General features: G+C 43.9%; 1 protein-coding gene across 1 annotated transcript in view; it reads right to left on the bottom strand.

The window, feature by feature from the left end:
- Positions 1–22,132, bottom strand: part of LOC143975571 (attractin-like) — a gene marked incomplete in the record, with an annotated part of 173,878 nt that extends 151,746 nt beyond the window's left edge. The window contains 2 exon segments of the mRNA XM_077478034.1: positions 2,864–2,947; positions 22,005–22,132. Of these exon segments, the coding sequence (XP_077334160.1) occupies positions 2,864–2,947; positions 22,005–22,081 (161 nt within the window).
- Positions 22,133–22,449: the final 317 nt, after the last annotated feature.

Genomic DNA, 22,449 nt, shown 5'->3' with positions numbered 1-22,449 from the left:
GTCCTTTTTGGCTTTGAAGATTGCTTTCCGATAATTCTCTGTGAGACCTTTGTAGTTAAATAGGTTTTCCTCGGTGGGATTTCTTCTCCATGTTCTTTCCGCTCTTCTGCGTTCTTGCTTTAGTACGGAGAGGGAGCTATTAAACCATCCAGCATTTTTCTTCCTGATGAGAGCCCTGCGTTTTGGTGCTACCGAGTCTGCTGATTGCAGTAATGCTTTGTTCAGGGAGTTGAGTGTTTCCTCCGTAGAGTGGTTTAAAGTTATTGTAGATATTTTTTTGGACAGAGTGGTTTTGAAGGCTTCGGAGTACAGTTTTTTATGCGATCTGGTCCAGTGCGTTGTTACAGGTTTCCGTTTTGCGTTGGTGATGTTGGTAGTGATTTTGAATTTGATGGCGTGGTGATCCGTCCATGGCAGAGTTATGTTGTCGAGTATGTTGACGTCGATGTTCTGTTTGAAAATGAGGTCCAGGGTGTGTCCTGACCCATGCGTGGGAGTCTTTATCAGTTGCTGTAGACCCAGTTCTTCTAGTTGATTGTGCAGGCAGTCGCGATGGGGTCTTTAGGCTCGTTTGCCCAAAGGTTGAAATCTCCGAGTGCCAGGAAATTTTTGAATTTTAGGGTGTGCATTGCAAAGGATTCCGTGAGGGGTGAAAGAAGATTGGACTTTGGTCCCGGTGGTCTGTAGCACAGTAGAATATGAGTGGTGTCATGGGGTGTTGGTTGAAAATGTAGCGTCAGGGTTTCCATAAAAGACACTGGGTTCTGAGATGATGGTTTAGTGAGATCCAGGTGACCTTTAAAGATCACTGCTAGGCCTCCTCCTTTTTTCCCTATCCGGTGTTCGGTTAGGATCCTGTAGTTTTCCGGCACCAATTCGGTGAGGATGGTGTTGCAGTCAGAGGTTAACCAGCTTTCGGTGATGAAGAGGCAGTCTACATTGTTCTTGATGATGAAGTCGTGTACTTCCAGTCTATGTTTGACTGCAGACCTGGCGTTAATCAAGGCGCAATCTAATTGTAGTGGTCGAGTAGATGTCTTCCTGTGGTTGGGAGCTGGTTGTCGTCCGGTTTTTAATAGTTGTTCTCTTTGAAGTATTTTTTGTATGGAAGATGGCAATGTGGTGTTGATGTTCCTTAGTCTGTGCAGAACTTCAGCTGAGTATTTGAAGTAGCACATGGTTTGTGGATGCTGTTGATGGTACTATGGGCCTAAGATGATGATCCTGATCAGGGTATTGATCCTGAGGTGGGGCTAGGTATCAGACTTGCTGCCGTGCTTGAGGCTATTAGCGCGCAAGTTGATCAGGGGATGCCTATATGGATGCGGAAGGAGTTGTTGTATTCGGTTGCTGGCTGTTCCAGCTACCTTTACTTAAGGTGGAGGTCTCCGCTTAGAAAAGAAGTCTGGCTGTGATCTGGAATAGTCGTCCTAGGATAGCATAAAAAATGGAAAGGAGGCCGGAGGTAGGGGTATGCTAACCTATGGTTGTTCCAGAGGAAGGCGAAAAACCCCCTGACAGTAGCAGCCAAATGCACCAGTGGGGCAAAAATTCTTTCCTGACCCCCGTAGGCGGTCGGACGGAGTCCCTGGAACAATCACTGGGGAGGGGGGGGGGTGGAGGTGCGAGCTTACCTGGCTGCGGTTGTCCCCTTTAAACACTCTGGTTCCGGTGAATCTGGCTTGCTGTCAGCCTGACGTTTCTGGAAAGCTGTCTGGTTGCCCCTTGCAGTGGGATCTTTAAAATGGAGGGGAGGATGGAGGTAGGATAGAGGTTAGAGACTCCTGTCTTAACTCCTGTTTTCAACTCCTGGTTGTTAACTCTCCACTTGTGTTCAGAAAATCCACATGCAAGCCACAATCAGGGAGCAAGCTCAAGGGGGAGTTTGTAGAACTACCTTTATACACCTGTGAACAATTAACCCCTCCCCTAATTTGGCAGGAAGAAAGAGGGGAGAAAAAAAAATGCTGTTTAAAAAGTGTCAGAAAAAAAGGTCTTTTAAAAACTGCTAGCAAATGTATCAAATAAAGGAGGGGAGAAAATAAAACACCCCCAAAAACAACACTTGCAAGCAGAAGCAGTCAAAGCATAACTCCTGGTTGTTAACTCTCCACTTTAGTTCAAAAAATCCACTTGTGTTCAGAAAATCCACATGCAAGCCACAATCAGGGAGCAAGCTCAAGGGGGAGTTTGTAGAACTACCTTTATACACCTGTGAACAATTAACCCCTCCCCTAATTTGGCAGGAAGAAAGAGGGGAGGCCCCTTGTGAGTCCCCTTCCCTAGGTAACACAGTTAACCCCTTGATCGCCCCTAGTGTTAACACCTTTCCTGCCAGTGAAATTTATACAGTAATCAATGCATTTTTATGGCACTGATCGCTGTATAAATGTGAATGGTCCCAAAATAGTGTCAAAAGTGTCTAATATGTCCACCGCAATGTCACAGTCACGATAAAAATCGCAGATCACCGCCATTACTAGTAAAGAAAATAATAATAAAAATGAGATAAATCTATCCTCTATTTTGTAGATGCCATGTTACAATGTTGCAGCGCTGAAAACTGAAAATTGGCCTGGGCAGGAGGCGGGTGAAAACGCCCGGTATTGAAGTGGTTAAAAGATAAGCAAAAGAATAAATGCAATCTCCCATTATTTATTCCAGTTTTGCATTTAGGTCTACAGAGGAGATGTGATTTCATCCACAGAATCATTTCTCTCCATATATTTACAGCACATGTGAATACTGATCAGGGAGCTCACACACTGGAGCGTGGCATCTGAGTGATGGGATCACAGTGGGTGGCCAGTAAGAGGGGATGCAGCAATGAAATGTTAAATAAAATAGACTGTGTGACTTTTACCTTCCTTCTATCAGCCAGGTGTACTTTGTTTTATATTTATAATTCCCGGGTCCGTCTGTCACAAAACCGCTCGGTCCCGTTAACCTGGAAACAAAAAATAAATAAATAGCCATCTGGAACAAAGCTTCCCTCACCATGGTCTGTGATCCACTATATTACCAAAAGTATTGGGACACCTGCCTTTACACGCACATGAACTTTAATGGCATCCCAGTCTTAGTCCGTAGAATTCAATATTAAGTTGGTCCAATCTTTACAGCTATAACAGCTTCAACCAGCGGTCAAGTCCTGGGAAAAAAAGTGTGGGAACTCCCACCCAAGATCCATTCCCCCATCAAAAAAAAAAAAAAAGGTACGCTCATATGCATATATACTTCACAGAAAATACAGTACAACATTTATTGTAAAGTGCCAGTTTACAAAAACAAAATAACGTGTCAAACAAAACAATCAACACAATGGGTGATGATCTTTCCCTCGCAGGGAATTTCTACCACAAATACACCCTGTTCCAAATTCTGTTACACAGCCCATTAGAAAATATCCCACAAACAGGAATAAGTATTGGCAGAGTATTGAAGAGTATTGGCAGGGTATTGCAGAGTATTGATAGGGTATTGCAGAGTATTGGCAGGGTATGTATTGAAGAGTATGGGCAGAGTATTGCAGAGTATTGGCAGGGTATGTATTGAAGAGTATTGGCAGAGTATTGCAGAGCATCGGCAGGGTATGTATTGGCAGGGTATTGCAGAGTATTGATAGGGTATTGCAGAGTATTGGCAGGGTATTGCAGAGTATTGATAGGGTATTGCAGAGTATTGATAGGGTATGTATTGTAGAGTATTGATAGGGTATTGCAGACTATTGGCAGGGTATTGCAGAGTATTGGCAGGGTATTGCAGAGTATTGGCAGGGTATGTATTGGCAGGGTATTGCAGAGTATTGATAGGGTATTGCAGAGTATTGGCAGGGTATTGCAGAGTATTGGCACAGTATTGCAGAGTATTGATAGGTTATTGCAGAGTATTGGCAGGTTATTGCAGAGTATTGGCAGGGTATGTATTGTAGAGTATTGGCAGGGTATTGCAGAGTATTGATAGGGTATTGCAGAGTATTGGCAGGGTATGTATTGCAGAGTATTGATAGGGTATGTATTGTAGAGTATTGATAGGGTATTGCAGAGTAACTGCAGGGTATTGCAGAGTATTGGCAGGGTATGTATTGCAGAGTATTGGCAGGGTATTGCAGAGTATTGATAGGGTATTTATTGCAGAGTATTGGCAGGGTATGTATTGCAGAGTATTGATAGGGTATGTATTGTAGAGTATTGATAGGGTATTGCAGAGTATTGATAGGGTATTGCAGACTATTGGCAGGGTATTGCAGACTATTGGCAGGGTATTGCAGAGTATTGGCAGGGTATGTATTGCAGAGTATTGGCAGGGTATTGCAGAGTATTGATAGGGTATTTATTGCAGAGTATTGCAGAGTATTGATAGGGTATGTATTGCAGAGTATTGGCAGGGTATTGCAGAGTATTGATAGGGTATTGCAGAGTATTGATAGGGTATTGCAGAGTATTGGCAGGGTATTGCAGAGTATTGATAGGGTATTTATTGCAGAGTATTGCAGAGTATTGATAGGGTATGTATTGCAGAGTATTGGCAGGGTAGTGCCGAGTATTGGCAGGGTAGTGCAGAGTATTGGCAGGGTATTGCAGAGTATTGACAGGGTATTGCAGAGTATTGATAGGGTATTGCAGAGTATTGATAGGGTATTGCAGAGTATTGGCAGGGTATTGCAGAGTATTGGCAGGGTATTGCAGAGTATTGATAGGGTATTGCAGAGTATTGATAGGGTATTGCAGAGTATTGGCAGGCTATTGCAGAGTATTGATACTGATAGGGTATTGCAGAGTATTGGCAGGGTATCGCAGAGTATTGATAGGGTATCGCAGAGTATTGATAGGGTATCGCAGAGTATTGGCAGGGTATTGCAGAGTATTGATAGGGTATTGCAGAGTATTGATAGGGTATTGCAGAATATTGGCAGGGTATTGCAGAGTATTGATACTGATAGGGTATTGCAGAGTATTGGCAGGGTATCGCAGAGTATTGATAGGGTATCGCAGAGTATTGATAGGGTATTGCAGAGTATTGGCAGGGTATTGCAGATTATTGATAGGGTATTGCAGAGTATTGATAGGGTATTGCAGAGTATTCGCAGAGTATTCGCAGAGTATTGCAGAGTATTGATACTGATAGGGTATTGCAGAGTATTGATGAGTATTGGCAGGGTATTGCAGAGTATTGATGAGTATTGGTAGGGTATTGCAGAGTATTGGCAGGGTATTGCAGAGTATTGATAGGGTATTGCAGAGTATTGATAGGGTATCGCAGAGTATTGATAGGGTATTGCAGAGTATTGGCAGGGTATTGCAGAGTATTGATAGGGTATTGCAGAGTATTCGCAGGGTATTGCAGAGTATTGATAGGGTATTGCAGAGTATTGGCAGGGTATTGCAGAGTATTGATAGGGTATTGCAGAGTATTGATAGGGTATTGCAGAGTATTGGCAGGGTATTGCAGAGTATTGATACTGATAGGGTATTGCAGAGTATTGGCAGGGTATCGCAGAGTATTGATAGGGTATCGCAGAGTATTGATAGGGTATTGCAGAGTATTGGCAGGGTATTGCAGAGTATTGGCAGGGTATTGCAGAGTATTGATAGGGTATTGCAGAGTATTGATAGGGTATTGCAGAGTATTGGCAGGGTATTGCAGAGTATTGATACTGATAGGGTATTGCAGAGTATTGGCAGGGTATCGCAGAGTATTGATAGGGTATCGCAGAGTATTGATAGGGTATTGCAGAGTATTGGCAGGGTATTGCAGAGTATTGATAGGGTATTGCAGAGTATTGGCAGGGTATTGCAGAGTATTGATGAGTATTGATAGGGTATTGCAGAGTATTGGCAGGGTATTGCAGAGTATTGATAGGGTATTGCAGAGTATTGATAGGGTATCGCAGAGTATTGATAGGGTATTGCAGAGTATTGGCAGGGTATTGCAGAGTATTGATAGGGTATTGCAGAGTATTCGCAGGGTATTGCAGAGTATTGATAGGGTATTGCAGAGTATTCGCAGGGTATTGCAGAGTATTGATAGGGTATTGCAGAGTATTGGCAGGGTATTGCAGAGTATTGATAGGGTATTGCAGAGTATTGATAGGGTATTGCAGAGTATTGGCAGGGTATTGCAGAGTATTGATACTGATAGGGTATTGCAGAGTATTGGCAGGGTATCGCAGAGTATTGATAGGGTATCGCAGAGTATTGATAGGGTATTGCAGAGTATTGGCAGGGTATTGCAGAGTATTGGCAGGGTATTGCAGAGTATTGATAGGGTATTGCAGAGTATTGATAGGGTATTGCAGAGTATTGGCAGGGTATTGCAGAGTATTGATACTGATAGGGTATTGCAGAGTATTGGCAGGGTATGTATTGGCAGGGTATTGCAGAGTATTGGCAGGGTATTGCAGAGTATTGATAGGGTATTGCAGAGTATTGGCAGGGTATGTATTGCAGAGTATTGGCAGGGTATTGCAGAGTATTGATAGGGTATGTATTGTAGAGTATTGATAGGGTATTGCAGACTATTGGCAGGGTATTGCAGAGTATTGGCAGGGTATTGCAGAGTATTGGCAGGGTATGTATTGGCAGGGTATTGCAGAGTATTGATAGGGTATTGCAGAGTATTGGCAGGGTATTGCAGAGTATTGGCACAGTATTGCAGAGTATTGATAGGTTATTGCAGAGTATTGGCAGGTTATTGCAGAGTATTGGCAGGGTATGTATTGTAGAGTATTGGCAGGGTATTGCAGAGTATTGATAGGGTATTGCAGAGTATTGGCAGGGTATGTATTGCAGAGTATTGATAGGGTATGTATTGTAGAGTATTGATAGGGTATTGCAGAGTAACTGCAGGGTATTGCAGAGTATTGGCAGGGTATGTATTGCAGAGTATTGGCAGGGTATTGCAGAGTATTGATAGGGTATTTATTGCAGAGTATTGGCAGGGTATGTATTGCAGAGTATTGATAGGGTATGTATTGTAGAGTATTGATAGGGTATTGCAGAGTATTGATAGGGTATTGCAGACTATTGGCAGGGTATTGCAGACTATTGGCAGGGTATTGCAGAGTATTGGCAGGGTATGTATTGCAGAGTATTGGCAGGGTATTGCAGAGTATTGATAGGGTATTTATTGCAGAGTATTGCAGAGTATTGATAGGGTATGTATTGCAGAGTATTGGCAGGGTATTGCAGAGTATTGGCAGGGTATTGCAGAGTATTGATAGGGTATTGCAGAGTATTGATAGGGTATTGCAGAGTATTGGCAGGGTATTGCAGAGTATTGATAGGGTATTTATTGCAGAGTATTGCAGAGTATTGATAGGGTATGTATTGCAGAGTATTGGCAGGGTAGTGCCGAGTATTGGCAGGGTAGTGCAGAGTATTGGCAGGGTATTGCAGAGTATTGACAGGGTATTGCAGAGTATTGATAGGGTATTGCAGAGTATTGATAGGGTATTGCAGAGTATTGGCAGGGTATTGCAGAGTATTGGCAGGGTATTGCAGAGTATTGATAGGGTATTGCAGAGTATTGATAGGGTATTGCAGAGTATTGGCAGGCTATTGCAGAGTATTGATACTGATAGGGTATTGCAGAGTATTGGCAGGGTATCGCAGAGTATTGATAGGGTATCGCAGAGTATTGATAGGGTATCGCAGAGTATTGGCAGGGTATTGCAGAGTATTGATAGGGTATTGCAGAGTATTGATAGGGTATTGCAGAATATTGGCAGGGTATTGCAGAGTATTGATACTGATAGGGTATTGCAGAGTATTGGCAGGGTATCGCAGAGTATTGATAGGGTATCACAGAGTATTGATAGGGTATTGCAGAGTATTGGCAGGGTATTGCAGATTATTGATAGGGTATTGCAGAGTATTGATAGGGTATTGCAGAGTATTCGCAGAGTATTCGCAGAGTATTGCAGAGTATTGATACTGATAGGGTATTGCAGAGTATTGATGAGTATTGGCAGGGTATTGCAGAGTATTGATGAGTATTGGTAGGGTATTGCAGAGTATTGGCAGGGTATTGCAGAGTATTGATAGGGTATTGCAGAGTATTGATAGGGTATCGCAGAGTATTGATAGGGTATTGCAGAGTATTGGCAGGGTATTGCAGAGTATTGATAGGGTATTGCAGAGTATTCGCAGGGTATTGCAGAGTATTGATAGGGTATTGCAGAGTATTGGCAGGGTATTGCAGAGTATTGATAGGGTATTGCAGAGTATTGATAGGGTATTGCAGAGTATTGGCAGGGTATTGCAGAGTATTGATACTGATAGGGTATTGCAGAGTATTGGCAGGGTATCGCAGAGTATTGATAGGGTATCGCAGAGTATTGATAGGGTATTGCAGAGTATTGGCAGGGTATTGCAGAGTATTGGCAGGGTATTGCAGAGTATTGATAGGGTATTGCAGAGTATTGATAGGGTATTGCAGAGTATTGGCAGGGTATTGCAGAGTATTGATACTGATAGGGTATTGCAGAGTATTGGCAGGGTATCGCAGAGTATTGATAGGGTATCGCAGAGTATTGATAGGGTATTGCAGAGTATTGGCAGGGTATTGCAGAGTATTGATAGGGTATTGCAGAGTATTGGCAGGGTATTGCAGAGTATTGATGAGTATTGATAGGGTATTGCAGAGTATTGGCAGGGTATTGCAGAGTATTGATAGGGTATTGCAGAGTATTGATAGGGTATCGCAGAGTATTGATAGGGTATTGCAGAGTATTGGCAGGGTATTGCAGAGTATTGATAGGGTATTGCAGAGTATTCGCAGGGTATTGCAGAGTATTGATAGGGTATTGCAGAGTATTCGCAGGGTATTGCAGAGTATTGATAGGGTATTGCAGAGTATTGGCAGGGTATTGCAGAGTATTGATAGGGTATTGCAGAGTATTGATAGGGTATTGCAGAGTATTGGCAGGGTATTGCAGAGTATTGATACTGATAGGGTATTGCAGAGTATTGGCAGGGTATCGCAGAGTATTGATAGGGTATCGCAGAGTATTGATAGGGTATTGCAGAGTATTGGCAGGGTATTGCAGAGTATTGGCAGGGTATTGCAGAGTATTGATAGGGTATTGCAGAGTATTGATAGGGTATTGCAGAGTATTGGCAGGGTATTGCAGAGTATTGATACTGATAGGGTATTGCAGAGTATTGGCAGGGTATCGCAGAGTATTGATAGGGTATCGCAGAGTATTGATAGGGTATTGCAGAGTATTGGCAGGGTATTGCAGAGTATTGATAGGGTATTGCAGAGTATTGGCAGGGTATTGCAGAGTATTGATGAGTATTGATAGGGTATTGCAGAGTATTGGCAGGGTATTGCAGAGTATTGATAGGGTATTGCAGAGTATTGATAGGGTATCGCAGAGTATTGATAGGGTATTGCAGAGTATTGGCAGGGTATTGCAGAGTATTGATAGGGTATTGCAGAGTATTGGCAGGGTATTGCAGAGTATTGATAGGGTATTGCAGAGTATTGAGGGTATTGCAGAGTATTGGCAGGGTATTGCAGAGTATTGATACTGATAGGGTATTGCAGAGTATTGGCAGGATATCGCAGAGTATTGATAGGGTATTGCAGAGTATTGATAGGGTATTGCAGAGTATTGGCAGGGTATTGCAGAGTATTGGCAGGGTATTGCAGAGTATTGATAGGGTATTGCAGAGTATTGATAGGGTATTTATTGCAGAGTATTGGCAGGGTATGTATTGCAGAGTATTGATAGGGTATGTATTGTAGAGTATTGATAGGGTATTGCAGAGTATTGATAGGGTATTGCAGACTATTGGCAGGGTATTGCAGACTATTGGCAGGGTATTGCAGAGTATTGGCAGGGTATGTATTGCAGAGTATTGGCAGGGTATTGCAGAGTATTGATAGGGTATTTATTGCAGAGTATTGCAGAGTATTGATAGGGTATGTATTGCAGAGTATTGGCAGGGTATTGCAGAGTATTGGCAGGGTATTGCAGAGTATTGATAGGGTATTGCAGAGTATTGATAGGGTATTGCAGAGTATTGGCAGGGTATTGCAGAGTATTGATAGGGTATTTATTGCAGAGTATTGCAGAGTATTGATAGGGTATGTATTGCAGAGTATTGGCAGGGTAGTGCCGAGTATTGGCAGGGTAGTGCAGAGTATTGGCAGGGTATTGCAGAGTATTGACAGGGTATTGCAGAGTATTGATAGGGTATTGCAGAGTATTGATAGGGTATTGCAGAGTATTGGCAGGGTATTGCAGAGTATTGGCAGGGTATTGCAGAGTATTGATAGGGTATTGCAGAGTATTGATAGGGTATTGCAGAGTATTGGCAGGGTATTGCAGAGTATTGATACTGATAGGGTATTGCAGAGTATTGGCAGGGTATCGCAGAGTATTGATAGGGTATTGCAGAGTATTGATAGGGTATTGCAGAGTATTGGCAGGGTATTGCAGAGTATTGATACTGATAGGGTATTGCAGAGTATTGGCAGGGTATCGCAGAGTATTGATAGGGTATCGCAGAGTATTGATAGGGTATTGCAGAGTATTGGCAGGGTATTGCAGAGTATTGGCAGGGTATTGCAGAGTATTGATAGGGTATTGCAGAGTATTGATAGGGTATTGCAGAGTATTGGCAGGGTATTGCAGAGTATTGATACTGATAGGGTATTGCAGAGTATTGGCAGGGTATCGCAGAGTATTGATAGGGTATCGCAGAGTATTGATAGGGTATTGCAGAGTATTGGCAGGGTATTGCAGAGTATTGATAGGGTATTGCAGAGTATTGGCAGGGTATTGCAGAGTATTGATGAGTATTGATAGGGTATTGCAGAGTATTGGCAGGGTATTGCAGAGTATTGATAGGGTATTGCAGAGTATTGATAGGGTATCGCAGAGTATTGATAGGGTATTGCAGAGTATTGGCAGGGTATTGCAGAGTATTGATAGGGTATTGCAGAGTATTGGCAGGGTATTGCAGAGTATTGATAGGGTATTGCAGAGTATTGAGGGTATTGCAGAGTATTGGCAGGGTATTGCAGAGTATTGATACTGATAGGGTATTGCAGAGTATTGGCAGGGTATTGCAGAGTATTGATAGGGTATTGCAGAGTATTGATAGGGTATTGCAGAGTATTGATAGGGTATTTATTGCAGAGTATTGGCAGGGTATGTATTGCAGAGTATTGATAGGGTATGTATTGTAGAGTATTGATAGGGTATTGCAGAGTATTGATAGGGTATTGCAGACTATTGGCAGGGTATTGCAGACTATTGGCAGGGTATTGCAGAGTATTGGCAGGGTATGTATTGCAGAGTATTGGCAGGGTATTGCAGAGTATTGATAGGGTATTGCAGAGTATTGATAGGGTATTTATTGCAGAGTATTGGCAGGGTATGTATTGCAGAGTATTGATAGGGTATGTATTGTAGAGTATTGATAGGGTATTGCAGAGTATTGATAGGGTATTGCAGACTATTGGCAGGGTATTGCAGACTATTGGCAGGGTATTGCAGAGTATTGGCAGGGTATGTATTGCAGAGTATTGGCAGGGTATTGCAGAGTATTGATAGGGTATTTATTGCAGAGTATTGCAGAGTATTGATAGGGTATGTATTGCAGAGTATTGGCAGGGTATTGCAGAGTATTGGCAGGGTATTGCAGAGTATTGATAGGGTATTGCAGAGTATTGATAGGGTATTGCAGAGTATTGGCAGGGTATTGCAGAGTATTGATAGGGTATTTATTGCAGAGTATTGCAGAGTATTGATAGGGTATGTATTGCAGAGTATTGGCAGGGTAGTGCCGAGTATTGGCAGGGTAGTGCAGAGTATTGGCAGGGTATTGCAGAGTATTGACAGGGTATTGCAGAGTATTGATAGGGTATTGCAGAGTATTGATAGGGTATTGCAGAGTATTGGCAGGGTATTGCAGAGTATTGGCAGGGTATTGCAGAGTATTGATAGGGTATTGCAGAGTATTGATAGGGTATTGCAGAGTATTGGCAGGGTATTGCAGAGTATTGATACTGATAGGGTATTGCAGAGTATTGGCAGGGTATCGCAGAGTATTGATAGGGTATCGCAGAGTATTGATAGGGTATCGCAGAGTATTGGCAGGGTATTGCAGAGTATTGATAGGGTATTGCAGAGTATTGATAGGGTATTGCAGAATATTGGCAGGGTATTGCAGAGTATTGATACTGATAGGGTATTGCAGAGTATTGGCAGGGTATCGCAGAGTATTGATAGGGTATCGCAGAGTTTTGATAGGGTATTGCAGAGTATTGGCAGGGTATTGCAGATTATTGATAGGGTATTGCAGAGTATTGATAGGGTATTGCAGAGTATTCGCAGAGTATTCGCAGAGTATTGCAGAGTATTGATACTGATAGGGTATTGCAGAGTATTGATGAGTATTGGCAGGGTATTGCAGAGTATTGATGAGTATTGGTAGGGTATTGCAGAGTATTGGCAGGGTATTGCAGAGTATTGATAGGGTATTGCAGAGTATTGATAGGGTATCGCAGAGTATTGATAGGGTATTGCAGAGTATTGGCAGGGTATTGCAGAGTATTGATAGGGTATTGCAGAGTATTCGCAGGGTATTGCAGAGTATTGATAGGGTATTGCAGAGTATTGGCAGGGTATTGCAGAGTATTGATAGGGTATTGCAGAGTATTGATAGGGTATTGCAGAGTATTGGCAGGGTATTGCAGAGTATTGATACTGATAGGGTATTGCAGAGTATTGGCAGGGTATCGCAGAGTATTGATAGGGTATCGCAGAGTATTGATAGGGTATTGCAGAGTATTGGCAGGGTATTGCAGAGTATTGGCAGGGTATTGCAGAGTATTGATAGGGTATTGCAGAGTATTGATAGGGTATTGCAGAGTATTGGCAGGGTATTGCAGAGTATTGATACTGATAGGGTATTGCAGAGTATTGGCAGGGTATCGCAGAGTATTGATAGGGTATCGCAGAGTATTGATAGGGTATTGCAGAGTATTGGCAGGGTATTGCAGAGTATTGATAGGGTATTGCAGAGTATTGGCAGGGTATTGCAGAGTATTGATGAGTATTGATAGGGTATTGCAGAGTATTGGCAGGGTATTGCAGAGTATTGATAGGGTATTGCAGAGTATTGATAGGGTATCGCAGAGTATTGATAGGGTATTGCAGAGTATTGGCAGGGTATTGCAGAGTATTGATAGGGTATTGCAGAGTATTCGCAGGGTATTGCAGAGTATTGATAGGGTATTGCAGAGTATTGGCAGGGTATTGCAGAGTATTGATAGGGTATTGCAGAGTATTGATAGGGTATTGCAGAGTATTGGCAGGGTATTGCAGAGTATTGATACTGATAGGGTATTGCAGAGTATTGGCAGGATATCGCAGAGTATTGATAGGGTATTGCAGAGTATTGATAGGGTATTGCAGAGTATTGGCAGGGTATTGCAGAGTATTGGCAGGGTATTGCAGAGTATTGATAGGGTATTGCAGAGTATTGATAGGGTATTGCAGAGTATTGGCAGGGTATTGCAGAGTATTGATACTGATAGGGTATTGCAGAGTATTGGCAGGGTATCGCAGAGTATTGATAGGGTATCGCAGAGTATTGATAGGGTATTGCAGAGTATTGGCAGGGTATTGCAGAGTATTGATAGGGTATTGCAGAGTATTGATAGGGTATTGCAGAGTATTCGCAGAGTATTGCAGAGTATTGATACTGATAGGGTATTGCAGAGTATTGATGAGTATTGGCAGGGTATTGCAGAGTATTGATGAGTATTGATAGGGTATTGCAGAGTATTGGCAGGGTATTGCAGAGTATTGATAGGGTATCGCAGAGTATTGATAGGGTATTGCAGAGTATTGGCAGGGTATTGCAGAGTATTGATAGGGTATTGCAGAGTATTCCCAGAGTATTGCAGAGTATTGATACTGATAGGGTATTGCAGGGTATTGATAGGGTATTGCAGAGTATTCGCAGAGTATTGCAGAGTATTGATACTGATAGGGTATTGCAGAGTATTGATGAGTATTGGCAGGGTATTGCAGAGTATTGATGAGTATTGATAGGGTATTGCAAAGTATTGGCAGGGTATCGCAGAGTATTGATAGGGTATCGCAGAGTATTGATAGGGTATTGCAGAGTATTGGCAGGGTATTGCAGAGTATTGGCAGGGTATTGCAGAGTATTGATAGGGTATTGCAGAGTATTGATAGGGTATTGCAGAGTATTGGCAGGGTATTGCAGAGTATTGATACTGATAGGGTATTGCAGAGTATTGGCAGGGTATCGCAGAGTATTGATAGGGTATTGCAGAGTATTGATAGGGTATTGCAGAGTATTGGCAGGGTATTGCAGAGTATTGATAGGGTATTGCAGAGTATTGATAGGGTATTGCAGAGTATTCGCAGAGTATTGCAGAGTATTGATACTGATAGGGTATTGCAGAGTATTGATGAGTATTGGCAGGGTATTGCAGAGTATTGATGAGTATTGATAGGGTATTGCAGAGTATTGGCAGGGTATTGCAGAGTATTGATAGGGTATCGCAGAGTATTGATAGGGTATTGCAGAGTATTGGCAGGGTATTGCAGAGTATTGATAGGGTATTGCAGAGTATTCCCAGAGTATTGCAGAGTATTGATACTGATAGGGTATTGCAGGGTATTGCAGAGTATTGGCAGGGTATTGCAGAGTATTGATAGGGTATTGCAGAGTATTGATAGGGTATTGCAGAGTATTCGCAGAGTATTGCAGAGTATTGATACTGATAGGGTATTGCAGAGTATTGATGAGTATTGGCAGGGTATTGCAGAGTATTGATGAGTATTGGCAGGGTATTGCAGAGTATTGATGAGTATTGGCAGGGTATTGCAGAGTGCAACTTACACACTAGTGACTAACCTGGTAGAGAAGGAGAAGTAAACTGGAAAAGTGCAGCGTGTGGCCCCAGGAGGCCAGGACTGACTGGCACTGGGTAGAGGGGAGGAGGGGGGGACAGTCCGGAACTCCGGATCCAAGCAGGCGCGCAGCGTGTGTCAGCCTGCCCACTGACTCGCGCCAGTGCGTGCCCACGTGCACGGCTGAAGTCATGTGACCGGTTGCTAGATGCGGAGCGGCCCCTGCCTAGCAACCAGTCACTCGGCGGCTGAGGAGCGGCGGCGAACTACGCGCTGCATAGCCTCAGCCCTCAGGCAGCTAATGGGAATGGCGTTCCCGCTGTGGGAATAGTACGGGAACGCCGTTCCCATGCGTTCCCGCAGGACTCGAGCCCTGGCTTCAACTCTTCTTGGAAGGCTGTCCACAAGGTTTAGGAGTGTGTCTATGGGAATGTTTGACTTCGCAGTCTCCGCTCTAATTCACCCCAAAGGTGTTCTGTTGGGTCGAGGTCAGGACTCTGGCAGGCCAGTCAAGTTCCTCCACCCCAAACTTGCTCATCCACACTACATTGCCAAAAGTATGGCCCACCGCTTCAAATCATTTGGTGGAGGGGGTATTATGGTGTGGGATTGTTTTTCAGGGGTTGGGCTTGGCCCCTTAGTTCCAGTGAAGGGAACTTTTAAGGCGTCAGCATACCAAGACATTTTGGACAATTTCATGCTCCCAACTTTGTGGGAACATTTTGGGGATGGCCCCTTCCTGTTCCAACATGACTGCGCACCAGTGCACAAACAAGGTCAATAAAAACATGGATAAGTGAGTTTGGAGTGGAGGAACTTGACTGGCCTGCACAGGGTCTTGACCTCTACCGGTTAGAACACCTTGGGGATGAATTAGAGTGGAGACTGTAAGCCAGGTCTTCTCGTCCAACATCAGTGCCTGAACTTACAAATGCACTTATGGAAGAATGGTCAAACATTCCCATAGACACACTCCTAAACCTTGTGTGTGGCCTTCCCAGAAGAGTTGAAGCTGTTATAGCTGCAAAGGATGGGTCAACTCAATATTAAACCCTATGGACTAAGACTGGGATGCCATTAACGTTCATGTGTGTGTAAAGGTAGGTGTCCCAATACTTTTGGCGATATAGTGTATATATATATGTCAGATCCACATCTGTATCTGAAATGTGCTGTGTTCTACTGGGAGACCAACTTATAAGGCTGAAACAAGACACAACCTACGTTGTCATGAACCCATGTATGTAAAAGAGCATTTAACTTTAAGATACTTAACCAACGTGACCCCATTGAAAGATTTCCCTTCCTGTTCTTTTCTTTTTCCTCTTATGGCTCCGGTGTCAGCTCAAATTTTTTTAGTCCTCATTTACATTCTGATAGTAAGTGCCAGGACAAGATATATATATATACAGTTGTGCTCATAAGTTTACATACCCTGGCAGAATTAATGATTTCTTTTTCATTTTTAAGAGAATATCAATGTGTGGCAGCACGCAGGTAAAGTCACCTGGTTGTATCCAGGATGGGAAATATGTGTGCCCTAGATTCAGGCTTTATGCAGACTTTTACAATTAGAGGGGAAGAGTTAATGAGCCCAGCTGAAGTAAGTGGGCTCATTAAGACCTCTACAAAAAACCACAGCATGCATAGGGAGATGCTCCATCCTGGAACCAGTTTTGTGTTGTATAGACTGGGGAGTGTGACACCTGTTCTGTGCGGTGAGTTAACGCCTGTGTGGCAAACCTCTACAACAGAGACAGGGACTGGTGCAGCACAAGGCTGCACTCAGTTGTTAGACAGGGAATCTAAGTGTGTAATTAGAGGTCAAGCTGACCAGGATTTATTTTCATGTTTTATTTTGTTTGGCTGTTATATGTTTCACTGCATGTAGCATAAATAAACCGCATCTTTTGTTTTTTGCACCTACAACGCTGTCTGCTGTGCCTGATTTTGTGTTGTGAACCCATCCAGGGGGTGACACACACCCGCTGCCGAGCTAACCCCTCACAAATGATAACACAAAAACTTTTCTTTCACTCATGGTTAGTGTTTGGCTGAAGCCATTTATTATTATCAGTCAACTGTGTTTACTCTTTTTAAATCATAATGACAACAGAAACTAAACAAATGACCCTGATCAAAAGTTTACATACCCCAGTTCTTAATACTGTGTATTGCCCCCTTTAACATCAATGACAGCTTGAAGTCTTTTGGGGTATTTGTGGATGAGGCTCTTTATCTTCTCAGATGGTAGAGCTGGTAGAGCTGCCCATTCCTCTCAGCAAAAAGCCTCCAGTTCCTGAAAATTCTTGGGCTGTTTTGCATGAACGGCACATTTGAGATCTCCCCAGAGTGGCTCAATGATATTGAGGTCAGGAGACTGAGATGGCCACTCCAGAACCTTCACTTTATTCTGCTGTAGCCAATGACAGGTCAACTTGGCCTGTTTTAGATCATTGTCATGTTGGAATTTCCAAGTACGTCCCATGCGCAGCTTCCTGTCTGATGAATGCAAATGTTCCTCCAGTATTTTTTGATAACATACTGCATTCATCTTGCCATGAATTTTGACCAAACCAAAGGGGGGCTTTGTTAACTCATACTTCTCTTTTAATGTGTATCTAAAATTAAAATCAGTGTTACAAGATTCCTGACCCATAGTTAAAAGTGTATGTAAAGGCAAACATTGTTTGGATATAAAACATTGTTCGGATGGATTAGACGCACTGCTGAGTTTTTGTTGTCATCTCTGTCTCCACTGAGGATAAATAAACCTCTGTAGGTTCCGTTAACACTTCTGGGTGGCAAGAACATGGCAGGTGGATCGCAGTGCTGCTACGGCTCCTAAAATGCACCAGCAAACGCATGTTGGCTAAATCATGCCACAACATGTGGTAACTTATTGCCATGTATTGTAGTGCGGTACGATAAAAAAAGAAAAAGAAAAAAAGTGTCTGCTCTTCCTTCATGTGATTGTCATGTGTAGGGCAGCCCATTGAAATTAATGGGATGCCCTTTGCACAACGCATCTAAACACAATGTACCCGTACGTCGCTGCGTCATCTGCGGCTAGCGGGTGCACTTGCGCCTTGGGAGCGTGCCCCACAACTCGATGTCCGCCTTTGGCCCGTGATCATGGCACGGAGAGGAAGAATGGGGAGAATATAAACAAGGCATTTCCCTGTTCTGCCTAGTGACATGACAGGGATTTACTGCTCCCAGTGATCGGTTACAGTGATCACTGTCATGTTCTACTGAGCCCTCCCCCCTACAGTTAGAGCATGCTGAGGGAACACAGTTAACCCCTTGATCGCTTCCTTGTGTTTGACCACTTCCCGCCCAAAAACGTCATAGGGTTTTCAGTGGGAATATCTGATTGATGCCTGCAGCTACAGGCATCATTCAGACATCCTTGTTTTCAGCCAGCGATTCTGTGCACCATAAGAATGATCATAGCGCCGGTTTCGCCACTTGATCATTCTTACGGGCGACGGGAGGGGACATTCCCCCCCCCCGCCATCTGGTGCTTCTCCCATGCTTACCAACCGCCACGATCACTTCTGGTAAGCATGGGATTGTGGATTTTATTCTCCAATCTCATGCTTTCCAGCCTGGATGAGAGATGCGGGGTCAATATGACCCCACATCTTCTTAAATCCACGATCCCATGCTTACCAGACGTGATTGCAGCTTTGTTTATATCCACGGCCCAGACGTGATGTCATAACGTTGCGCCCGGGCCTCCAACGGTCATAGAGATGACTGGTGACCATCTGATCACCAGAAATCTCTATGGTCGCCATCTAGTGGCGGCCGATTCTTTATCCTGGTCCCTGATGGCACAGGGGAGCCCAGAGAAGCACCGGATGGTGACCCCGCATCTCTCCATAAAGAGGACCTGTCATCAAGCAAGTTGCTTGATGAAGGAGGGCGGCTGTCAAACAATCTCAGCCTGTACGCTCACAAAACCGGTCGCGCCCACCTCATGACGTCATCTCTCTCTGCCTGCGCTGCAGACATCATTCTGCTTTGAACTGCGCTTCACCGCCGGCGTCTGTGCCACTTCCTGACCGTTAGCGGCTACAGCGCTTTAGCTTGAGGGACTATCAGATGACCACATCCATGCTCAGCTTTTAAAGTGACTGAATGCTCATACATCACATCCAAAATGTGAGTTGCCTATATTAAATACGTTTTTATAATTATATGTGTATGTTATCTCTACACCCAAAGGCGCCTCTTCTTTTGCTTTTTTTCACAGACTTTGGAACATGTTTTCTATCCTTCGCTGATGGCAGCCCTGGATATGGAACTCCTGGTTTTAAATGCTTTCTTTTGTTCTACTGGACAGCAGCTTTTATATTTATAATCATAGTGATCTTACCATAATAAGGACTCTCATTCATATAATTGGATTCTTGGTTTCAATTGGTGAGAGACTGGTGGACACTGGGAAAAATCGTTGACCCTGTTTTTGCGCATTTACTTGTGTATTGTATTTTGTAGACGCGATAACTTTTGCGCAAACCAATCAATATATGCTTATTGCTAATTTTTTTTTACCAAAAATATGTAGAAGAATACATATTGACCTAAACTGTGGAAGAAATTTTTTTTTTTGAGGTGGGGATATTTATTATAGCAAAAAGTAAAAAAATTTGCATTTTTTTCAAAATGTATTCTTTTTTTGTTTATAGCGCAAAAAATAAAAGACGCAGAGGTGATCAAATACCACCCAAAGGAAGTTCTATTTGTGGGGAAAAAAAGGACATGCATTTTGTTTGGGTACAGCATTGCACGGCTGCGCAATTGTCAGTTAAAATGATGCAGTGCCGTATCGCAAAAAAGGGCTTGGTCGGGAAGGGGGTAAATCTTTCTGGGGCTGAAGTGGTTAAAAGATCATGCCTTAACTGTCATGCCAAAGTGTCATTGGCTTGCCATTGACCCCAATGGGGGCAAGTCTGACAAATGGTGCCAAGACAGGAAGTAAAGGGATGTCCCCCCCCACCCCCAGCAAGACAGGCAAAACAAATATAACCTGGTAGGGCTATTAACCCTTCCATACTCTATAAAAAAATCTAAAACAAAAAGTTATTGCTTTACATACACTTTAAAGTGGTTGTAAACCCTTACAAACCACTTTGACCTACATGTAAGCCTAGATTAAGGCTTACCTGTAGGTCCAAGAAATATCTCCTAAACCTACGCGGTTTGGGAGATATTTGCCAAAAGACAGGCACCGCTGTCTACGGCGCATGCGCCATAGATAGCTGCGCGCAGGCGCAATGAGTGCGCCACAGTTAATGGCGATATGCCGCGCGTGGCGGCTCCCGCGCGCACGCGCGGGAGTGACGTCACCTCGGCTCCGACGAATGACACCGCCGGAGCAGCGAGACCCACCAAGAAGATGGAGGCTCCGGACTACAGGGGACAGCGGTGACTTCGCTTCGATGCATAGTAGTCCATTATGCTTTACCTTTGCAGGGAATCAAAGAGGAAGTAAACTCATCAGGGTTTACTTCCTCTTTAAAGAGGAAGTAAACCCTGCAGGACAAAGGCATAATGAGTTAGTATGCATAGCATACTAGCTCTTTATGAATTAATTACCTGAGATCGAAGCCCCCGAAGCGACCCTCGCCCACATCCTCCGTCGCCGCCATGATACCCGGGTATCGCTGCTTTGGCGCTGTGACTGCCCGGAGCAGTGAAGACGTCACTCCGGCGCATGTGCACAGGAGCCATCAGTGACGGCATGATGGCCTTCACTAACGGCACACTCAGTGCGCCTGCGCCGTTGTCTATGGCGCGCATGCGCAGTAGACATCAGTGCCTGTTGTTAGGGAAATATCTGCTTAACCGTGTAGGTTAAGGAGATATTTCTTGCACCTACAGGTACACCTTAATCTAGGCTTACCTGTAGGTTAGAGTGGTCTGTAAGAGTTTACAACCACTTTAAAGCCCAGCTCTAAGAAAAGTAAAAATGCTTGTTTAGTTCTATGGTACCAGAAAAAGCAATCCACCTCTCCCCTGGTGGATGGCACTCTCCTATGCTCCAGCTGTGGGACTGTTCCTTGGTGTCTTCCTTTCCAATGCAGGGCTATGGCCTTTGCATTGAGCTTGATGACATCAGAGGGTATGTGACCCCCTGGAATATAGGGAGGAGGAGGCCGTGCAGACCAGTCATGTAGCATGGAGAATCGGGTAAGTAAAAACGCTTTTTTTCCTAGTTACCCAGACCTAAAAGTGCACTCAAAGTGATTGTAAAGGATTGTTTTTTTTTGTTTTTTTAAATAACAAACATTCATACTTACCACCGCTGTGCAGCCCCAAACATCCTCTTCTGGGGTCCCCCGGCTGCTCTCACGGCTCCTCCCCACATCAGATAACCCCCTAGGAGAGGCGCTCTCCCGAGGGAGTTACCTTGCGGGCGCTCTCTCCCAAGTCCAGCATTTGCGTCCACAGACACGAATGCTGGACTCAGCCCCGGCACTCATGTCATTGGATTTAATTGACAGCAGCGGGAGCCAATGGCTGCGCTCCTATCATTCTATCCATTCAAGAGGACCCCGTGGAGCGAGGGACAGCGTGTCCCCACCGAACAGATGAAGGGGCTCAGGTAAGTAACATGGGGGGAGGGGGGAGGCTGGGGGGCCGGTTACTGCCAGGTGTTTTTTCAGCTAAATGCATAGGGTGCATTAAGGTGAAAAAACATGAGGGTTTACAACCCCTTTAACCCTTGCAGCGCAGGTGCAGCCCCACTGCAGGGAGGATTTTTACTTTTTCTGAAGTTCAACTTCAAGAAACATTTATTTCTTAAACAAAGTACAAAACATAGGAATCACACTGAATAAAGGTTTCCTCTATATTAATAATACATTGCAGACTAGACATAAAAAAATACAGTGCACCCCACCTACTGTATGATCTGTACATCATGCACTATATACAGTATATATACATAGTGTACATCCCCACCCCACCCCCCTTTTCCCTGGCAGGGCACACAAGGCACCTCTTTGCTTTATGACCTGTATGCACTGCACCCCTCTATTATCAGCAGTGTGAATATAGTGATATAAGGAAGGTTGGCACTCACATGACACGGCCCCCGCAGTGCTGGCACAGCACCAGCAGACACAGCCATAGCAGTAGCAGCAATAACAGCCTCATCATTCTCCTTTCTGTCTGGGATCTGCTCCCAAATAACAAAACATCTGCATGCTCTCTGCTCTGACTCCCAGGGGGTGGGACAAACACTCCTCTCCTGACAATGCTGCCCTCTGGAGGGTGGGCCCACATTTCCTCACCTGACAGATCCACCCCTCATGTCTCCCACTCATCTACTTCTCTCTGCCTGGGACATATAGCAATCCACTGCAGATCACTTTTTAGAGTGTTGTGGAAACTTTACTATATGGACTCATGTGGACATTTTATTCTAGGATGTGTGTTTTATAGATTGCCATCTGTCTCCCTGTGTCTGTTTTAACCAAGGAGCCTTCTAGCAGAGCACACTTGGGTTGAATCGGGACCAGCGGTAA

This window comes from Lithobates pipiens, unplaced genomic scaffold (assembly GCF_037356315.1).
Source record: "Lithobates pipiens isolate NorthernLeopardFrog02 unplaced genomic scaffold, aLitPip1_a1.2 Scaffold_13, whole genome shotgun sequence".
NCBI classification, from domain to species: Eukaryota; Metazoa; Chordata; class Amphibia; order Anura; family Ranidae; genus Lithobates; species Lithobates pipiens.
This window is presented reverse-complemented; position numbering and strand designations above follow the sequence as displayed.